This window comes from Equus caballus, chromosome 3 (assembly GCF_041296265.1).
Source record: "Equus caballus isolate H_3958 breed thoroughbred chromosome 3, TB-T2T, whole genome shotgun sequence".
Lineage (NCBI taxonomy): Eukaryota > Metazoa > Chordata > Mammalia > Perissodactyla > Equidae > Equus > Equus caballus.
In genome coordinates, this window is record NC_091686.1 from 65957305 (window position 1) to 65979555 (window position 22251).

General features: G+C 36.8%; 2 protein-coding genes across 7 annotated transcripts in view; one reads left to right on the forward strand and one right to left on the reverse strand.

Annotated features, from left to right (window-relative positions):
• ART3 (ADP-ribosyltransferase 3 (inactive)) overlaps nt 1-22251 on the reverse strand; it is a 118663-nt gene that overhangs the window by 63542 nt on the left and 32870 nt on the right. The gene's annotated exons all lie outside the window — the stretch shown is intronic.
• CXCL11 (C-X-C motif chemokine ligand 11) lies at nt 6606-8661 on the forward strand. Its single transcript, NM_001278930.2, is given in 4 exon segments — nt 6606-6776; nt 7365-7491; nt 7600-7672; nt 7909-8661. Coding segments are annotated over 4 exon segments (303 nt in total). The 5' UTR covers nt 6606-6715; the 3' UTR covers nt 7951-8661.

A 22251-nucleotide genomic window follows, 5' to 3' on the forward strand; every position in this document is an offset into this window, starting at 1 on the left:
CCCACATGGCACAGCCAGAGGCATTCACAACTAGAACGTGCAGCCGTGTGCTGGGGGTGCTTTGGGGAGAAGAATAAAAAAAGAAGAAGAAGAAGATTGGCAACAGTTGTTGGCTCAGGTGCCAATCTTTAAAAAAACAAAAAATTTTAACCAATTTCCAAGAAAATGAAAGAGTGGTAGTTCAATAAATCACGTGTATCTTATCCAGGAAATCCCCTCCTTTGCAATAAATTTAATTAAGACAATGGAAAACCACCCAACTCCAGGAACAAGGTACAGGTAGCCTGTATATGATCAGCATGAACAGATAGTTAAAAAGCAGCAAACTGAACTGTCAGTAACTATTTTTCAAATCTTCAACCACTGGAAGCTAAAAGCTTATTCTCTTTTTGCTTATCTTTCAGAGTAAAGAAAACTCTCTCCTGTAACATCAAAAATTTGGTACAGGGTTCAATACTATTTCATACAAGGTGTGCCAAGGGTGTGATTCCATTCCTCTGGTATTCTGGCAAGGAGAGGCAAGGCAGGTGGCTCTCTTAAGCATAGGAAGGTCAATGTGGTGATGCTAGCCACTGAAAATTGTCCCTTCTTTTGTGCGTGCACTTGAGACTGCAATGTTTGGTGTAGCACATATCAAGGATAAAGCTGTCTTATGAAATGTGAGCTCTGGTACAGGTACATCTCATTCTCAAATGCCAAACTGCATTAGCAGAGTACAGCTTTTGAAAATGTCTTATGTCAAAGTCCCAGAAAGAGATTACATATAGGGTCAAAAATATCCTTATTCAAAATTAACTGTCTCTTTGGAATGCTTTAAAACAGCAATAAAATATGCACTATTCCTTAATGCCTTAATAATTTTTTTAATTGTTTATACAATTTTTTCTAAGTTTTGGGGGGAAAAATACAGCCTTGCCCAGTGCCTAATGGCTGTCTTGAATACAGCCTGAGAATTTGATTTCTGGGAAGAGTATTTTGGTAATGTTAAAAGAAAACCACAGCAGTATTTCATTGAGCTTTCCTGAAGAATTCCATTGGCAGCTTCCCTAAATGCCTTAATCCCTTTATAAAAGAGCAACAAGTACTGTACTACTGTATTTTAAAGAATTATGGATTCTACATCAATCCGTTCAGGCTATTCATATTATTGTATGTGCTTATTACATGTGTGGCAACCACTTCCCTAGGAGTGAGTCATCTGCCTTCTATAAACCCACAACAATAGGATTCTGTTACATTATACTGATTTATAATAAATGGTAACGTAAGTTTCCATTTTAGCCCACTTTTCACTAATTTAACTGGACAAAATATTCTTGATATTCCTTTTTTTTGTAAGGCAGTATATTATCCAGAGACTTAGAGAATGGTGTGTTGGGAATTATCCTTAAATGCCTTGCATTAAAAATGTTTTCAAGTGGGAAGAGATTAAACTCTAACTGTGAAACCGTAAACAGTTAGCCATTGATGATTAAGGAGCTAGTAACTAAAGTCTTTTTCCCTTTTGCAATTACTGATTAAAGCTTTTTGTTGTTTACCCGCCCATTGTTAACTGTGCTTTTTAGGCAATATGCTATCTGACTCCCACTAGGTTCCTATAGATAACATCTCCCTGGTGCCTAGGTCAACATGGTACTGGGTGTTTGAGCTGTTTTTCAGGAATTAGAACCCCTTGTCCACTTCAGGCCAGCTGACACTACCAATACATCACGTATTGATGTACTGCCTGTGCAGGTCTCCAATAAGTGACCTTTTCACATAAAGAGGATAAAAACTCCACCCTCAGATCATAACTCCACCATTTTGTGAACATGCGCCCTATGAAGAGGCATGAAGTCTGACTACGCTTATTCAGATCATCAACTACCTCATCTCCAATCATCTATCTCCACATTTCAGACCACCTTGCCCCCTACCCCATAAATATCCCTGAGTCCCCATTTTTGGGGAGGCAGATTTGAGACTTGATCTCCGGTTTCCTCACTTGGCTGCCTTGTGATTAAACTCTCTGCTGCAAACTCGTCATCTTGGTGTTTGTCTTTCTGGGCAACAGGCAAAATGAACTTGGTTCAGTAACAAAGCTAGAAGAAGAAATCACTATGCATTGAAGAAGACTTTGTGGAAGGTGATTACAAAATGGAGTCCCATACGTCAAGGGCATCTAAAATGGAGCCAGGAGGCCATTAGCGAAGTGAGGCTTATGCACGTCTCTACCCAGGTGGAATGTAAACTGTTGAACTGGGCTTTACTGCTATCATCCTGACCTTCTTCCAAGAAATAGGCTCACTCCCATATATAAGAACTTTTTGCCTTAGAGACGGCCTTAGCAACCAATCACATATAGCCAAGAAGTAACAGATGCTGCCAGCACCAATCACAAAACAACCTATGTAACTTTGCTGGAATTTGTCTCTTTTTGCCTTTATAAACACCTGCCTCTTTTGTTGTCCTTGGAGCACATTTGAGTTTCTACTTGAATCTGTGTCTCCCAGATTGCAATTCCTAAGACCCCAAATAAACATTTTTGATTCTCTTACACAGTTTATGCCTCTTACTCGTTGAGAGCTTCATGAAGATATCACAACTTAAAGGAAGGAAAGGAGAGGAAAGTGCTAGAGGAACCATATTATATGAAAAGAAAGAAGAGGGATCTCTCAAGCTCCCTAGATGAGGGGATGTTCTGAAAGAAATTAATCCTCCTCATGTGATATTAGAATGTATTTAGGCCAGAAGAAGTCATAGTCCTAAAGACACACATCTACAGAGACAGCAGAAATCAGGCAGACATAAGTTAGGAAGCTGCAAAAAAAAATTTTTGTTTTTTGAGGAAGATGGGCCCTGAGCTAACATCCATCACCAATCCTCCTTTTTGCTGAGGAAGACTGGCCCTGAGCTAACACGTGTGCCCACCTTCCTCTATCTTATATGTGAACACCTGTCACAGCATGGCTTGATAAGCAGTGCATAGGTCCACACCACTGAAGCGGAGCACACAAACTTAACCACTACGCCATCAGCCTGCCCAGGAAGCTGCAAAATTTGCAAGATCCAAGAAAGAACTTGGTTGGTTTTGTTCACTGCTCTAGCTTTGATACTCAAGAGTTCCAGGCATGTAAACAGACACCTAAAATAAATATTTCTTCAATGAATGAATGAACAAATGGACTACTGTAGAAAGGACTGGTGCTTTTCAGTAAACTTGAAGGCAAAGACTCTGGGAGGAAGAGGCAGTAAAGAGGGAGAGAGAGTTGAGGAAGGAGAGAGCATCCATTTTAGCACCTGCCAGAGCCTAACTAGGCTTACTTTCTGTGTGCTTCAAGAAAATGAGGTAAAAAGGTTAAAGCAAAAAACCGATCTCTCTCCCAACTCGGCATACTTTTGGATGGATTACCTGAGAACTTTCAGTGAAGTGAAGAAATAAAGCTTTCTCAGCATCCAAACTGCAATTTAGCTGTGAGGAAAAGCAGACAAGGCTGCACCTGCATGGGCAGGGATAGCCCTCCTCTTCTAGGGTCATCTACAAGCAGCAGCACCCTCCCTACAGACTACTGGGTGGTCTTCCTCAAAAAGGAAAAGGAAGGATTTTTTTTTCTTCTGTCTTCTCCTCTACCTCCTCTTAGAATATGTAGAAATGTATCCTGACACACAGAAAAATTAAGAGACCTGGCATAGTCTGCTATGAAAACTGTTATGTGAAAAATGTGTGTGTACATCCAAAGGGGAAGAAAACCAGTTTCCAATGTTTTTACAATATTATGTACTACTATTGTAGTAAAGGAAGACAATAAAACAACATACACAGAAGTCTGAGACAGAAAACTGTGACCCACGAGTTTTGTACCCAGCTAAGTAGTAATTTACACATAAAAGCAAAAGAAAGAGAGTCTGCTCATGTTTTATGTAAATCTGAATTACGCCTATTTGGAATAGTATAACATAGGATATTAATCCAGTCCTAGTTCATGCATAAATATTTTCAAGAATGTCAATTTCCAGAGGTTTTTCTTTTTTTTTTTTTTTTTAAGATTTTATTCTTTCCTTTTTCTCCCCAAAGCCCCCCGGTACATAGTTGTGTATTCTTCGTTGTGGATTCTTCTAGTTGTGGCATGTGGGACACTGCCTCAGCGTGGTCTGATGAGCAGTGCCATGTCCGCGCCCAGGATTCGAACTAACGCCTGCAGCGGAGCACGCGAACTTAACCACTCGGCCACGGGGCCAGCCCAAGGTTTTTCTTTTTTTAAATTAATCAAGAATCACTGTTTAAGAGATTGCCTGACACCAAAGCTACATGACAGCGTAACTTTAGGTGGTAAACAGAAATATGCACTATTCTTTGTCTGTATTTTGTGAAACATGCTGTTATGTTTACACAATAAACTTCTTCTCTAAGTGATTTTCATGATTAGTATGTTACTTTTACCTTCAAATTATTATAATTTAAACTATTTTTCATACCTTATAACAATATCATCCAATCTTTTATTAAGTAACCATCCTTGTGCTAATGCTGAAAAATTCTCCAAAATTAGGTAGATGTGGTATGTCAATTTAGGAAATAACAATATAAAATATTAGAGAGAATAATAACGGCAGTTGGGGCTGGCCTAGCGGCATAGTGGTTAGGTTAAGCTTGCATGCTCCGCTTCAGTGGTCCAGGGTTCGCGGATTCAGATCCTGGGCACAGACCTACACACCGCTCAACAAGCCATGCTTGTGACATCCCACATACAAAATAGAGGAAGACTGACACAGATGTTAGCTCAGCAACAATCTTCCTCAAGCAAAAACAGGAAGATTGGCAACAGATGTTAGCTCAGGGCCAATCTTTCCCACCAAAAATAATAAAATAAAATAATAACAGCAGTGAACACTTATTGAGTGCCGGAGACTCCTTTAAATGATTTACATGAATTACCTTTTTTAATACTTAGCTAATAATGGCCCTACGAAAAAGGTAGCATTATTATCCCCATTTATATCACCTATATAATGTAAATATATTACAAATACATAAATTATATTATAAATATTATAATATTTATACTATCTGTAGATGAGAAAACTGAGGCTCAAAAAGGTGAGGTAACTTGCTCAGGACCGCACAGTTAGTAAACAATAGAGCGTGGATTTGAAAATCGGCTTACTTCACAGTCTTCTCTGTTAACAATCAGGCTCTACTGTATTTCTAATGCTAAGAAAATGAACAGCAGCATTAAAGAAAAAATAACGGATAAGGACTTATGAGATCTAAGAACATATTCTTTTTACTTTACCTTTTTTCCTGTGGGAAAATTAGTCTTGAATCACAGATGTTAAATGAATGAATGAAAAAGAAACAATATTCCAGGTACTTTGAGATTAATTAAAGACAAAGAGGTTTTAAACACTGGTAGTGGTTGCTAAAAGAATTTAAGTGTAGGATATGTCTAAATAAATATATGATTTCAGGTTAAACTGTAAATGATAATTCTCAAAAGAGAAGTTAAATAATGTAAAATAATCATTTAAAAATAAACTACCTATCAATCCCAAATTATACCAACAAAATTAAGAAATAGGAAGAAATGTTTGAAAGAAAGTAACAGTGATTCTCTCATCTTACAAAGGGAGGAACTAGAAGATACTATTTATGGTATATATAAATAATTAGAAAAATTCAGATAAAATTTTTTTAAAGATTACTGGCAAAATGTAAAACAATGTATTCCTTTCAAATCACATAGGAAAAATACTTAAAAGAAACGAAAGAAAATATAAAGACAGAAAAGAAATAGCAAGGATTTTAAAAAGCTTAGATTACCAATTATACAGTAAATAATTAAATTCAACCAATTCAAGTCCCTTGGATATGATTTTTTTAAGTGTCTGCAAGTGATACATTTAAAACAAATAGATTCAGAAAGCTTAAAGAGGAAAAGGTAAAGGTAAATTTTAAAAAACAGGAGTTACATCAAAGTAGAAAACAAGAAGCAAAAACATCACATGAGAAAAGAGGACTAATTTTTTTTAAAATCCACAACTCATACAACTTTATGTACTAAATAACAGCGCTAAAATATAAAGTAAAAGTTGTTAAACATGCAAAAAGAAATGCATATAAATCCAGAAGTACATGGAGACTTTTTGGAGGTGCAATTACAGTCGGCAAAAATATAAATCTGGTTAAATAAAAGTCATCTGATGTCAAACAATGTAGGCTTTATACATATATACGATAAGAGTTAAATAGTGTTTTTTTAAGAATGTTCTTTTGTATAGTTATGTGAGGAATGGAGGGTAAAGGGACTGAAAATAGGAAGACAATCTTCCTGAATGAAAGAATGAATGACAATCAGAATTCGATTCCCAGAGTAGTCCAATAATTAAATACATTTCTAGGAAATGCCATCTTAAGGAGGCTGGCTCCCATTAGGCAGTACACTATTCTATATTGATACAGCTCTTTACTCTTTACAAAGTGCTTTCACATTCCTTTTACTTTCAACACTGTAACAAATAGGAAGAGACAGTGATATTTAGATGAGAACAAAATAGAAACTCTTGGAAACAAGAAAGGAGCATGACTCAAGGAGGGAAATTCCTGTTGCCTTAATAGGACTGTTGGTATATATAATGCCCCATATATACTGATTAAGAATTTACTTCCAGGTTCAGCATTTCTACTCCCTCCAAGAAGAGGATCAACACTGAAGTACCAGCAACAGCAGCAACAAACATGTGTGTGAAGGGCATGTCTACAGTCTTGGCTGTGATATTCTGTGCTATGATTGTTCAAGGTATATGGTACTTTTTACTTCTCAGCCTACAAATTTCTTTTCTAATGCTTCAAATGTCTTTTCTTGTACTTTTATCCTGAAAGATATAATAAATTTTTATTTAACCTCACACATTAGAAGTAATTACAGCTTTGGCAGAGAATGTTGGAAATGGAAATGTTTAAGGCACTAGATATGATTACTGAAACTAGAGATGATAAACTTAATGGAATTTTTGATTTGGCAAGAGCCTTTTAGCAATAGTTTTAAATGTCTGTTAACAAAATTTTATATGAGATAATATTGTTAGCTTCCTGGAAAAACTTCTGAGCAAATAAGCTCAAGAGGCATGAGGCAAATAAGCTTGATCTCCAATAAATTTCTTTCATGCTTCCTTTTATTCTTTAATGGTTTGCTTGCAAAATTTAAGAGAAAATCATCACCTTACTTTAAGCTCCTTTCCCAGTAACAGCAGCGTCAAGCGCTGTTTGACAAATTACTATCTTTACCCTTGATGAAAACTCAGCTCACATTCTTCACCAGGATTATAAACCACAGCCATCTGTTGCAATTAGATGCATTAGTAACTGATGCTATAATCTGTTCTAGGTTTCCCCATGTTCAAAGGAGGGCGTTGTCTTTGCATAGGCCCTGGAGTAAAAGCAGTGAAAGTGGCAGATATTGAGAAAGTCTCCATAATTTACCCAAGTAACAACTGTGACAAAATAGAATTGATGTAAGTAATGAATTCTCTGAACGTAACAATGGTGGAGGCTTTTAGGGGGTTTTTTGCTTATGTTTTTCCATCCAAAATTTAAGACTGTTCTGGATCTTCCTTTAACAGTATTACCCTGAAAGCACATAAAGGACAAAGATGCCTAAATCCCAAATCGAAGCAAGCAAACGCTATAATCAAGGTAGGTTACCAGACTACTTCCATTTTATAGTGTTTTATCCAAGACAGATCTTTTGAAAAAATAAACTAGACAACTGTAGAAAGATTCTGCCATGATCCTGTGTGAAGAGTTTTGATAAGGGGTCTCTGGTTATAATTAGCCTCTCTTTTCTGCTATATGTTTTCAACATTTCAACTCTTAACCATTGAGAAACAAGAACAGCCCAAGTTTATAAAACTCTCATTTTCTCGTTACAGAAAGCTGAAATAAGGAATTTCTTAAAATATCAAAATGTATGAAGTCCGGGAAAAGAGAATCTGAAAATCTAGAACAAGTTTAACTGTGACTACTGAAATAAGAGCTCTGCAAATGGAAACTGACTTTCTCCGGCCTGTTGCAATGTACATTTATGCCATTCTAGGTTAGGGAACCTTCTAGGACATTTGATGCTTATAATTATTCTGCTGTGATTATAAAACATTTCTGTCTTTAGAAGTTATCTGTCTGTACTTGATCTATATTCCATATTACACTCTGCAGTTACAACGGAGACATTGACATTATTACTGGATTCAAGACCTTGTGAGTCAAAAGCATCCATGTGTGTAATAAACATTCCTCAAACAATTTTTAATGTAAATACACATTTCTTTTCCCAAAAATCACATAGCCCATACATACCTACGAAAAAAATTCTTCCTTTTTTTTTTTATAAAAAGGCTGTCATTCATGAAATGTTCTATGAAAAAAATTATAAGTTAAGGGAAACTGGTAAGAGTGTAAATATTTCATAAGTGAATTAGTAGCTCTGGTCTTAATTTGATTTTTTAAACAACTTTTTTTTTCTTTGAGATGTTTTGAAGCAATTAGGATATGTATGTTTATTGTGCACTATGGTTTTATCTATTCTTATAAGTTACAAGACTATTTTGGACACATTTTAAATATAAAATGTTTTTGTCTATCAAAGAAAAATGTTGAAAAATAAATATATATGCAATCTGGCAATCACCTTTACTTTCTATGATTTCTTAGAAAAACATACTCTCTTTTTTCAGTCAGGCCTATACTATAAAATTTAGGGATACCTAAAATACTTTTACTTTGAAAAGAATGAAAATAATTTTCCTCTAATAAATTACCACAACTCTTCTTAAAACAGAAACCATTATACGTTTTCCAGAAATCTGAGATGCCTTTAGCAATTTTACCTTGTATTTCAAGAAGCATATAGCTACCTGTCATCACACAGAATTGTTTAGAAATGTATTTTAACGGGTAGCTGTGAAAGACAGCTGTCTTTTCTTTAAGGGGTCTTCCTAGGTTCAAATCCCCTTCTTACTTGGGAAAAATCCCTTATTATGTGAGTCTTAGTAGGAGCCAAAACGGAGAAGCAAAAGGAAGGAGATCTTCCCTGGCAGCCAGAACAAGGTCTCAGCCAGACCACTCCTACCCTACATACTTTGAACTCCAGCTAGCACCACAAAGATACTATCCGTAAGAAAATTATTTAAAGCAGCAGTAGCTGCAGTGTAAGTCTTACAGTAATGGCTTCCTTACACGTGCTCCTGTAGCACGACTTCGGCTAGTCTTTCCTGATACCTGGTTCCCTTAGGTTTTCGTCCATTTTCCAAGCCTGATTCTTAGCCTTCCTGTGGATTCTTCACCTACCAATTAAACTGCTTTTCTGCTGAAGATAGCTGGAGTTGGTTTCTCTGCATGTATGCAAAAATCTTAGCTGATACAGCACTCTTTATATAGACACCTCTACATTTGAAAAAATGAAAATATTTGTTACGAAATTACCAGAAGAATAATCAGGTATTTCCGTTTATTTGAAAACAAAAGAACAATTTTAATGTATCATTTCTGTATCCTTCCAGTTGATATCAAAGAGCCAACCATAAAGCAGTTCAGGGAATGGACAGAAAAGCAAATAGAAGAGGAGGGTCCCTAGAACCTAACAGGCCCTCTTACTGACTGGCTTTTTGACCGGTGTCTACAAGCAATAATGAGAAGCCAAAATGTTATCCAGGGGATTTTTATATAAATCTATATAATCTATATCATATATTTATACTATGATGTATAATATAAATGTATGATATATAACAAATATATATATATCATAAACCCTATACACATTAGACTTCTATATGAATCCCCTGGATAGTTTAAGATCTGGATCCAATATTTGATTTTTTTAGAGTATCTTTAAAAATAAAAATTCACTGAGTTAGGACTACATGATAAATTTGGTATTTTTTAAAAGTAAAGTAATATAGATCAGTAGATTATTATTGAGAAGACAACATACACTTAAATGTCTTCAGGGCAAAATAAACATAAGAAAGAATTAATATACTTGAGCCAAGATCCTTCCCACTTCAGTACCTTTGTACATACTATTCTCTCTGCCCATTTCTTCACTAAACTAATGCCTGCCTATTAGTCACTTATATCTCAGCTTAAATAACAATTTCTCCAACAGATCCTCTTTGAAACCACTCCTTCAATCTTAAGTAGATTAAGTATCCTATTTATTTGTTTTCTTAACACTCTCTACTTTTCCATCATATTATTTCTTGCAATTGTAACTAAAGAATTATTCCTACCTTTAAGATCTGCTCTCCCACAAGTGTAAGCTCAGGAAGAAATCCACTGCAGTCCTAGACTACAGAACAGTGCCTGGCACATACTGGACCCTCAATAAAATATTTGAGAATGGAATGACTGAATGGCAATAGAAATTAAGGGGAAAAGAACTTACATCAGACGAACAGCATGAAGGAATGCACAGTGGTAAGGTGAGCTTCGAAAATAATAATTAGATTGGTTTGGTTGGAGTGAAGGCTGAAGCGCAGGAAATGTCTAGCTAAACCACCTTAAATTTTACTCTCCATAAATGGGATTCATTAAACATTCATGAATAAGAGAATGACCCTATCAAAGTTAGTCCAAGTTATTCCAAATTATTCTGGGAAAGGCATAGAAGGTTGATGGGAACTGGGAAAGACTGGGAAAGGGAACATGTAGCCTTAGCTCGGTCTATATTTCCCAAACTTCATGTCATTCTCATACCATCTTCACAAATTTTTACCATATTTCTGATCAATCTTCAATATATTTTGCAAATTGTGTATCACCTTTATTTTGCTCACATATACATAAAAAGCAAACTTTCACTCCTGCACATGTGAACTATCACTTACTAGAGAAATAAAATGTAACAATAAAACGAAATACAATGAAATGACACTAAATCCCAGCAAGATACTATTGTATGTCAAAGGTTCTAGGCTTCAGGACTGCTCTGTATTTGTTAAAAAGGAGATTAACACAGTTGGTGAGGTGTTTGAAAGCCATACTAATATCAAATTGAGACTCTCCATAATTTAATCAGAGGGACTAAAGTTAAAAAGAGAACAATTAATTGATATTAAATGTTGTTATTCATGAACCTCCTGGTATTGTCCCACACTTGGGGAAATACTGGTTTGAAAAGTAGTAAGGGCAGTAAGTTAAACAGAATTACCGTACGACCCAGCAATTCGACTCCTAGGTACACACCCAAAAGAAGTGAGAAACAGTTGTTCAAGCAAAAACTTCATAAAGCACCATTCACAATAGCAAAAAGGTAGAAACACCCAAATGTCCATCAACAGATGAATGGAAAAAGAAAATGTGGTGTATACACACAAAGGAATACTATTCAGTCATAAAAAAGAATGAAATACTGATATACACTACAACATATATGAACCCTGAAAACATTAAGTAAAAGAAACCAGACAAAAAAGGCAACATATTGTATGAGTCCATTTACATGAAATATCCAGAATAGGCAAATCCATAGAAACAGAAAGCAGATTACTGGTTTTCAGGGGCAAGCGGGAGGAGGTAATGAGAAGTGACTGCTTAATGGGTACAGAGTTTCTGTTTGGGGTGATAAAGTTCTAGAACTAGATAAAAGTGATGATTATACAACACTGTAAACGTACTTAATGCCACTGAATTGTATACATACTTTTAAACGGTTAACACGGTAAGTTTTATGTTATATACATTTTACACAGTATAAAAATAACAAGGGCTAACCTAAGGTGGTAGTGGTGAAAACAGAAATATACTAGGACTACACTGCAAAAAGAGAATCAATAAGACTTACTGATAGGCTGGATGTGACGGCTGAAGCTGAGGAAAGGAACCAAGGAAAATGCTAAGGATTTGAGTCTGACGTGGAGGCAGAGAGGGAATCAAGAAAAGCAGCTGAGGTTTTGAGGTTTAAAAAAATAGTACTGCCACTAAAAGAAATAGGTCAGGGGAAGATATGGTTTAACAAAGAAAACTACAGGCTGGGTTTTATACATTTGGAACCTGAGATGTCAAACATCCACAGTAATTCAGAAATTCAGAACTGTTTCCTCTAATTAACCAAGAGGAGTTTTCAAATATATATAGTAGTTTTGGATAAAACTGCTGGAAAAGCAAAGATCATATTTAATTATTTTTGGCTATTGAGTATGGTACTTAATATACCCATATGAAATTAATATACCTCTTTAGTACCTGTTTCTTAAAGATTTTCAGAACTAACCCATATAAATCCTTATGCTGTAGTCAATGCATTCTGTGAATTATAAATAGTACACTCACACACACACAATCGTCTGGGTTATTTGCAGGAGGGGGCAAGGCAGTGTTAGTTGCTTCTTCTTGCCTTGTCTGCGAATTTTGAGCCTGAGATCATTATGTACATTGCAACTATAGTTTTGCTTAAGTACTAAAGAAGAATAACTACACTTCCTGGAAATTCTGGCTCCATAAATTCAGATGTAGTTGCTTGATGCTGCTCAATAAACTGCTAGTATGTTGGAAATATCCTGAGGTAAACCACAGACTTCACATAACTTCCCATAAACCATGATAACATCCTTCAAATTGTTCACAAAGACAAATCATCAATAAGAGTTTGAAGAAAACCAAATGAGGATCTAAAATATGGAATAACATGCATTTTGAACTACATACTTAAGATTCCTCCTCCCAAAAGACAACTAACAATCAATCAGTTAAAAGTAGATCTTTTCTAAAGCTTTTGATTAGAAATGGAACAAAACATTCATAAAGTTCATTTTTACTTAAATCTTTGATTTATGAGAGGGAGGGGAGAAGGCACCATACTCAGGAAAACACATTTACCTTTATGGCACTCTCAAATGTTCTCTCTTCGCCCAAATGATTAAGCCTGCCATACAGCAGTCTCCCCTTATCCACAGTTTCACTTTTCATGGTTTTAGTTACCTGTGATCAACTGAAGTCCAAAAATATTAAACAGAAAATTGCAGAAATAAACAACTCATGTTTTAAATTGGTGCCATTCTGAGTAGCATGATGAAATCTCACACCATTCCGCTCCATCCCACTTGCACTACTACATCACAACGCCTAAGCCCTTCACCTCACTTCATTTCATCATGTAGGCATTGTATCATCTCACATAACCACAAAAGAAAAAAGGGGTGTACAGTACAATAAGGTATTTTGAGAGAGAGAGACCACATTCACATAACTTTTATTACAGTTTCTTGTTATTTCGTATTTTATTAGTTATTGTTGTTAATCTCTTAGTGTGCCTAATTTATAAATTAAACTTTATCATGGGTATGTACATATAGAAAAAAACATAGTACAGACAGGGTTCAGGACTATCCATGGTTTCAGGCATCCACTGGAGGTCTTGGAACATATTCCTCACAGATAAGGGGGCACTACTGTATTTGTAAACATCCTCCCAAATGCATGAGTTCAGAAACACAGTGCTCTATTTCAAGGTACGTTCATCTTTGTTATCTATTGCAACTCCAAAAAAAGAACAAGGCTGCCCCTACTTCCACCTCTACCTTGACCCTGGGCCTCTCTTCAACAAAGCCATATGCCTACGGCCTACCTGCCCTATTTTCATCACAGCCCAAGTTGTCACAAGACTCTGAAAATAAAATCATCTAAATTTAATATGTATGCCAATACAATAATATATCCATATTCTCTCTCACACACACACATATATATTTCATTTACCCCTTAAAAAAGACCATAGGAAGCAAAACAAAGATTTGGAACCTCTTGCCATTTATATTTAGCATCCATCCAAATGACATTACCTGAAAGTACAATTCATATCACATTTAATTTCTTCAATTCATCCCTTTCTATCCTATCTCTATGGTTAAAACTTTAGCCCAGGCCCTGACTGGCTCTTATCCAGACTACTGTAAGAGCCTCCTTAATCTCCCTGTCTCAGTCGTCCATCCTCCAACAGTGCTCCACAGTAACCTCTGACAAAGACTCTCTCCTTGACCAAGCTTTAGCTCGCTCCTCTGAATCTTCTTCTCAGCTAGGCCTCAACCTTTTGGATTCTTTGTCTGTCTTTGCAGAATCCAGTTTTAGCAAGAATCTTGCTAACAGCTCATTTAGCCAGAATCCCCCATCCTTGATATCTGATCACTCCTGATATCTGGTCAAATTCCTCATTTCCCACCATCCCTCTGTGATATCTGATCATTCTGACCTGCCTTCAGCAAGCATCCTGTTAGGTCAGTTTAGCAAAAATTACCCTATCCCCGTAAGACTTTTCCATCCATTAATCCCCCAGCCCAGACTCCTTAGTCATAAATCCCTACTTTTCCACACTGTATTCGGAACTGAGCCCAGTACTATACTGAGGTCTCTTTCCCTGTATTGCAACAGTTCCTAAACAAAATCTGTTTTTATCATGTTAACTATCATTCAACTCTGGTTTTCTTTGACATTTTCTAAAATGTAAATCTGATATTACTCTCCTTTTAAAATCTTTCAGGGGCCAGCCTGGTGGTGTAGTGCTTAAGTTCGCTTCAGCAGCCCCAGGATTTGCCAGTCTGGATCCTGGGTGCAGACCTACTCCACTCATCAGCCATGCTGTGGTGGCATCTTACATACCAAATAGAGGAAGATGGGCACAGATGCTGCTCAGTGACAATATTCCTCAAGCAAAAAGAGGAAGCCTGGCAACAGATGCTTGCTCAGGGCCAATCTTCCTCACCAAAAACAAAACAAAACAAAAACAAGAAGAAAATCCTTCAATACCTTCTCATTGTCTTCAGAATAAAGTCCACATTGCTTAGCCTCTCTCTCTGAATGCTGCTGCTCCCTAAAATCTCTACTCCAGTCATAATTATTTGCCATTTCCATGTTATTTTCTGTCTGAAATGCCCTTCTCCTTTATCCACTTGTCTAATACCTACTCATCCTTCAAGACTCTATTCAAGAGTTACCTGCTATAATCCTTTCCTGAGGCATTCCACACACATAAACTTTAGAATGGATCACTCTCCCCTTACCACCTCCACTATAACACATCATTCTTCCTATCTGCTTATGATGTCTTCCTCTCCTAGAAGATTCCAAGACTCCTTTCAGCAATCGTGGGATCTCTTTGACGGTTTCCAAGCTTCCTCGGCTGGCTGTCAGCCAACGGTTACCTTACAACACTTGCTTTTCCAGGACTGAGACCACGTCATATTAACTTGTACGCCTGTAGCACCCATGATACAGTTCCTTGGCAGACAGTCAGTACTTGCTAATAAAAAAGGACTCTTGGTGCCCAGAGCACCAGAGACCAAAGGGCTTTCACCAGATTCTGCATAAAGTGGTGTTCTAGTTGTATAGTAAGTGATCTTCACATTTGTACAGCTAGCGCATCTCGTACTGAATAAGTGCTCTGAGTGCTCTTAGAACACTCATAGGTGCTTCAAATACTTGTGCTTTTCTAATTGATAGGAGTGATAGACTTGTGAAATCACTTATATTTTTTCATAAAGTTCTCGTCATTATTTTTCTGTTTAATATTTTTTTTTTTGAGGAAGATTAGCCCTGAGCTAACTATTGCCAGTACTCCTCTTTTTCCCGAGGAAGCCTGACCCTGAGCTAACATCCACGCCCATCTTCCTCTACATTATATGTGGGACGCCTACCACAGCATGGTGTGCGCCAAGCAGTGTCATGTCCACACCCGGGATCCAAACCGGTGAACCCTGGGCCACTGAGAAGCAGAACGTGCGAACTTAATCGCTGCGCCACCAGGCAGGCCCATTTTTTATTTATTTTGCATTAAACGTTGTAATACACATCATTACTCAATATCATACACGTGCTTTGAAGTCACAGTCTTAAGCATTCACTGTGTAACAACTATAAAAGGGTTGAATGGACAGAGATTATACTATACCATATTACATTATATCATAAAGCAAAAGTTCTCAAAGTGTGACACTCCCTGAACCCACCCCCTAGGGGTCCCTGAGACACTTTCAGTAAGTCCAAAAAGTCAAAACTATTTTCATAATAATATTATGATGTTACTTTTAAAAGACCAAGGGCAAACACTTAAACCACTTAATCTACATCTATTTATATACCTTGATAATCATAAATAATAATTACAGATTACATATAAAATCTGTAATTGTATTTCTGTTTTCAAACTGAAAGCAAATATAAAACGTCAGTCTTAGAAGATACATAATATAACAATAATTATGGAGTAATCTGTATTACCCCAGATTGTAGCATCATAATCTGAGAAGGAAGTTCTGGGAGTAAGTGGGAAAGAAGGAATGGGAGGTAATAGAATAAGGAGAAATGGGAGGAATTCAAGGCATTTGACCTGGGATAATGCTAATAATTTCTACTTTTTTTCCTTTTATTAAGGTAACACTGGTTTATAATGTTACATACATTTCAGGTGTACATCATATTTCAACTTCTGTATAGGATACATAGTGTTCACCACCAAAAGTCTAGTTGCCATCTGTTACCATACACCTGTGTCCCTTTACCCCTTCCACTCTCTCCCCACCCCCTTCCTCTCTGGTAACCACCAACCTATTCTCTGTATCTAGTAATGGCCTTCAGCCTTTTCTATACTCTGGCTTACCTATTTTGATTACTCACTATACCATCAACCATCTCCTGGTCACTTGGAATTTATCTTCAAGCACTTTCTTCAGCAGAGACAAATACGAAAAACTCTACCCAGGAGAACTGCTTACCACAGAAATTTTCGGAAACTTTCCCTATTAGAGAATATACTTGTTGCTTTTGTACATGAAAGACAACTTGGCTGGGTATAAAATTCTTGAATCACAGCCTTTTATGAACAAAACTCTATAGATACTGCTTTGGTAACTGCTTTGGTATAACTAGCACAGAGTGGCACAATTCTGGATGATTTTATCTTTCTTCTTTTGGCACTATCTATTTGTTCCTCCCTGAACAAATGTTGTTGGAATAATAGAAAAATTAATAAAAACAATTTTTAAAAAAGACGTTATGTTGCTTTTTTATTCTCATTCTCTCACAAGTTCCCAGAGGCTACATGGCATGTAATATTGCAACAAATTAAATGCAGAAGTAGATATGAGAGTCTAGCTATCTTGTATTAAACCAGACTTTGAACACATTAAAGAGATTTGCAAAAATGTAAAATAATTTTCACTAAAATTATTTTTAAGTGAAACATTTTCACCAAATTATTTTTGATTTAGAAAATAGTTATTTTTAATAAAAATATGTTATTTATGTTAATATATAATGGGCTTATCACTAGCTTCTAGTAAAATCTTTTCCTGACTTTGCCTCTTTCTGAGAGATGACAGCTTCCCACTGAATGCTCTCAACATCTCTTGCTGGTTCTTTTAATCTTGTCCACCCCTCTGTAAGTAGAACCTTCATTAAATTATTTTCAAAATTCGAGCTGAGTATATCCTCTGTTTCCTTTCAGGTTCCTGGATACACACTCCTCTTAATCGTGGTCAGGCAGATTCAGCAAGAGAATCTGCTTCCTCCTGAGGGACAACTGATGCCACTAATTTAATATGACCAAGTGCCCTAATGTGTTGATTGATGTCACCGATTTTGACAATAGAGGCTGATGACAAAAGCAACCCACAGAGGCAGTACAGTAGAGTGGTTGAGGCTCTGGAGTTAGACTGCCTGAATGCAAATCTTGCGAAAGAATCTCATTTTAATTTATTATAAAACAAGCACACCTACAGAGTGGTTGTTAAGACTAAATGTGATAAGTTTTTTTAAAAAGCACAGCCTAACATAAAAGAAAGATTACAGTATTCATTGTATATATTGTTTTCAATAAAATAAATTTTAATACTATGCAGTTAGTTAATATGGAAATTAGCCTCAGATACTTTATATTAAGAACCATGTATAATTTGAGACCTCCTGTGTTGGGATTTGTCAATACATCTTAATCCATAGTCTTCCTGCCCTACTGGAGCAAACGAAGAAAGAGAAAGAGAGGAAGACAGAGAGAAGAGAGTGAAAGAGAGAAAGAAAGAAAAAGAGAGACGTCATCACTATGGAGGTATGAGAGGATCCCTCTGTCTTTCCCCTTCAAAATACAGCAAGTAAAACATTCATAACTCAACAAAGACTACATTGCCCAACACACCAGGATGCTGAAGAGATCCACACATCAGTACATACGAAGGTGGGAAAACTGGAGCACACACAGAACGCTAAACAGGGAAACAGAAGAGGCAGTACCCAGGACCATAGACCCCCAGCCAGAGCAGTTGAGCCAGCTTCCCTAAGCCTCAAAGAACCTGGTGGGCAGCAGCAAAGGTGCACATACAACTCCAGCCCAACAGCCACGGTAGCACCTGCAGCCATAGGGAGCAGAGCAGCAGTGGAGGCGAAGCTCCAAGATCCCGGGCCCCCAGCTACAGTTCAAAGCCTGGTAGCAGCAGTGAAGGCATGCACAGGATTCCAACATCCCAACTACAGCAGCCCCTGCAATCACAAAGCAACAGGCAACAGTAGAAGTGGTGCCCTGTGAACCCAGTGTCTTCTGCATCTTCCCTCTCCCTCTGCCATGGAGGCAGAGCTGGGATGATCCAGGTGATCCCAGTACACAGAGGCATCAATCATCCCTGTACCCTGGTAGTGAAGCCAGCAATCACAGCAACACCAGCAACAGCAGGGCATCAGTGACCTCCAGAGGCACAGGGGGTTACAACGAAACTACCAGCAATACCCCAAATAGAGGTGATGGAGAGTGGAATGTGCAGATCCTCAAGTATAGCCAGAGGCAACTAGGATAAGAGAAACCAAAATGTGCACTATAGTGCCACCTCCTGAAAAACAAAAGAAAGGTCTCTAATCCCCAATCAGTTAAAAAGTTTGAATCAAAACAAAGCTAGGGGCTGGCCCAGTGGCATGGTGGTTAAGGTTGAGTTTGCGCACTCTGCCTCAGTGGCCTGGGGTTCACAGGTTCAGATCGCAGGTGCAGACCTGTACACGGCTTATCAAGCCATACCGTGGCAGATGTCCCACATGCAAAAAATAGAGGCAGACTGGCATGGATGTTGGCTCAGGGACAATCTTCTTCAAGCAATAAAAGAGGATTAGCAAGAGATGTTGGCTCCAGGCCAATCTCCCTCACCCAAAAAACACACACAAAGCTATACCTAAATAATAAAAGTGTTTGCTCCGACAAATGCACAAAGGAATAACTCAGCAAGCACCACAAAAAGCCACAGTAACACGGTATCACACAAAGAAAATAAAAATTCTCCAGAAACGAACATAAAGTCATAGAAAATTATGATCTAACTGATAAAAAAACTCAAAATAGTTGTCATGAAGAAACTCAATGAGCTAGAAGAAAACTCTGAAAGGCAGTTCAATGAGCTCAGGAATAAAATGAATGAACAGAAGAATACTTTACCAAAGAGACTGAAACTTTAAAAAACAAGCACCAAACAGAAATTCTGGAGCTAAAGAATTTAATAGAGAGATGAAGAAAAGCATTAAAAATAGAGCAGACCATACAGAACAGAGAATTAATGAGCTTGAAGATAGGAACTTAGAAATGATGCATGTAGGAGAGGAAACAGTACTAAGATTTTTTAAAAATGTAGAAATTCTATGAGAATTATCTGACTCCATTAGAAAAAGGCAACATAAGAATAATGGGTACCCCAGAAGGAGAAGAAAAAGAGAAGGTAGGAGAGAGCTTATTTAAAGAAATAATAGCTGAGAACTTCCCAAACATGGGGAAGGAACTGGACATACAAATTCATGAAGCTAATAGAACACCAAATTATCTCAACACAAAATGACCTTCTCCAAGACACATGATGATAAAACTGTCAAAAGTCAATGACAGTGAAAGAATAAAGGCAGCCGGGGGGACAAACAAGCTACAAGGAACCCCCATTAGGCTATCAGCAGAGTTCTCAACATAAACTCTACCAGGAGAGAATGGAATGATATATTCAAAATACAGAAAGATAAAAACTGTCAGCCAAAAATACTGTATCCAGCACAGTTATCTTTCAGATACAAAGGAGAAATAAAAACTTTCCCACACAAACAAAAGCTGAAAGAGTTCATCATCACTAGACCTGCCTTACGAGAAATGGTGAAAGGAGCTCTCCTACCTGAAATGAAAAGGCAAAGGTAAACAAACCTTTAAGCAAGATGATAAATAAAAAAAGGTGAAAGAACTGCAACTCTGCATCAGAATAAATTAATAAACAATTATAAAGATTAAAGGGAAAGGAAGCATTAAAAGTAACTATAACCACCTTCAATTTGGTAACAAACTCACAATATAAAAAGGGATAATTGGTGACAATAAAAACACAAATGGGGAAGAGGAAAAGGACAGAGCCTGCATAGGGAAATGAAGGTAAGACGCTATCAGCAGAAAAAGGACTATCTTATCTATGAGACTTATTACACAAACCTCATGGTAACCACAAAACAAAAATTCAGAGCAGTCACAAAACATAAAAAAAGAGGAAACTTAGAAACACATCACAGAAAACCACCAAAATGAAATGGCAGGCAGAAATACAAGGACAAAGAAACAATGGAAAACAAAAGATAAAATGGCAGTATTAAGTCCTCATATATCAATAATCACCCAAAATTTAAATTAAAATGGATTTGATTGGATCAAATTAACCAATCAAAAGACATAATGTGGCTGGACGGATTAAAAAACAAGAGACAAGAATACGGGTCCAGGAGATCCATCTCAGCTCTAACGACAAACATAGGCTCAAAGTGAAGGAATGGAAGATGATACTCCAAGCAAATGGCAGCCCAAAAAAAGTAGGTGTAGCCAAAGTTGTATGAGACAAAATAGACTTCAAGTCAAAAAAGAAAACATGAGACAAAAATGGACATTATATAATGATAAAAGGAAAATCCATCAAAAAGACATAACATTCATTAATATTTATGCACCTAACATAGGAGCACCAAAATATATAAAACAATATTAACAGATCTAAAAGGAGAAACTGACAACACCACAATAACAGTAGGCAACTTTAACACCCCATTTACATCAATGGATAGATCATCAAGACATAGTCAACAAGGAAACACTGGTCTTAAGTGAAACATTAGACCAGATGGACTTAATAGATATACAAAGAATGTTCCATCCAAAAGCATTAGAATACAAATTCTTCTCAAGTGCACATGAAACTTTCTGAAGGGTAGATCATATATTAGGAAACAAAACAAGTCTCGATAAGTTTAAGAGGACTGAAATCATATCAAGCACCTTTTCCAACCACACGGGTATGAAAATAGAAATCAACTACAAGAGGAAAGCTGGGAAAGACACAAATACGTGGAGACTAAACAACATGCTACTGAACAACCACTGGATCAACAAAGAAATCAAAAGAGAAATCAAAAAATACCTGGAGACAAATGAAAATGAAAACATAACATAGCAAAATCTATGGGATGCAGCAAAAGCAGCAGTGAGAGGGAAGTCTATAGCAATACAGGCCTACCTCAAGGGGCAAGAAAAATCTCAAATGAACAATCTAACATTATACCTAAAGGAACTATAAAAAGCAGAACAAACAAAGCCCAAAGCCAGCAGAAGGAAGTAAATAATAAAAATCAAGAGTGGAAATCAATGAAATAGAGATTAAGATGATAATAGAAAATGATCAATGAAACCAAGAGCTCACTCTTTGAAAAGATAAACACAACTGACAAACATTTAGCTAGACTAAGAAAAAAGAAAGAAGGCTCAAATAACTAAAATAGGAAATGAAAGAGGAGAAATTACAACTGATACCATAGAAATACAAAGGATTATGACAATACTATGAAAAGCTATATGCCAACCAGCTGGATAACCTAGAAGAAATAATTTTTTAGAATCATACAACCTTCCATAACTGAATCAAGAAGAAATAGAGAATCTGAATAGACTGATCACTAGTAAGGACACTGAAACAGTCATCAAAAACCTCCCAAAAAACAGAAGTCCAGGACCAGGCAGCTTCTCAAGTGAACTCTACCAAACATTCAAAGATTTAATACTTATCCTTCTCAAACTCTTTCAAGAAATTGAAGAGGAGGGAGTGCTTTCTAACTCATTTTATAAGGCCAACAGTACCCTGATACCCACATCAGACAAAGACAACTCACACACACACACAAAATTAAAGGCAAATATTGTGATGAACATAGATGCAAAAATCCTCAGCAAAATATTAGCAAAT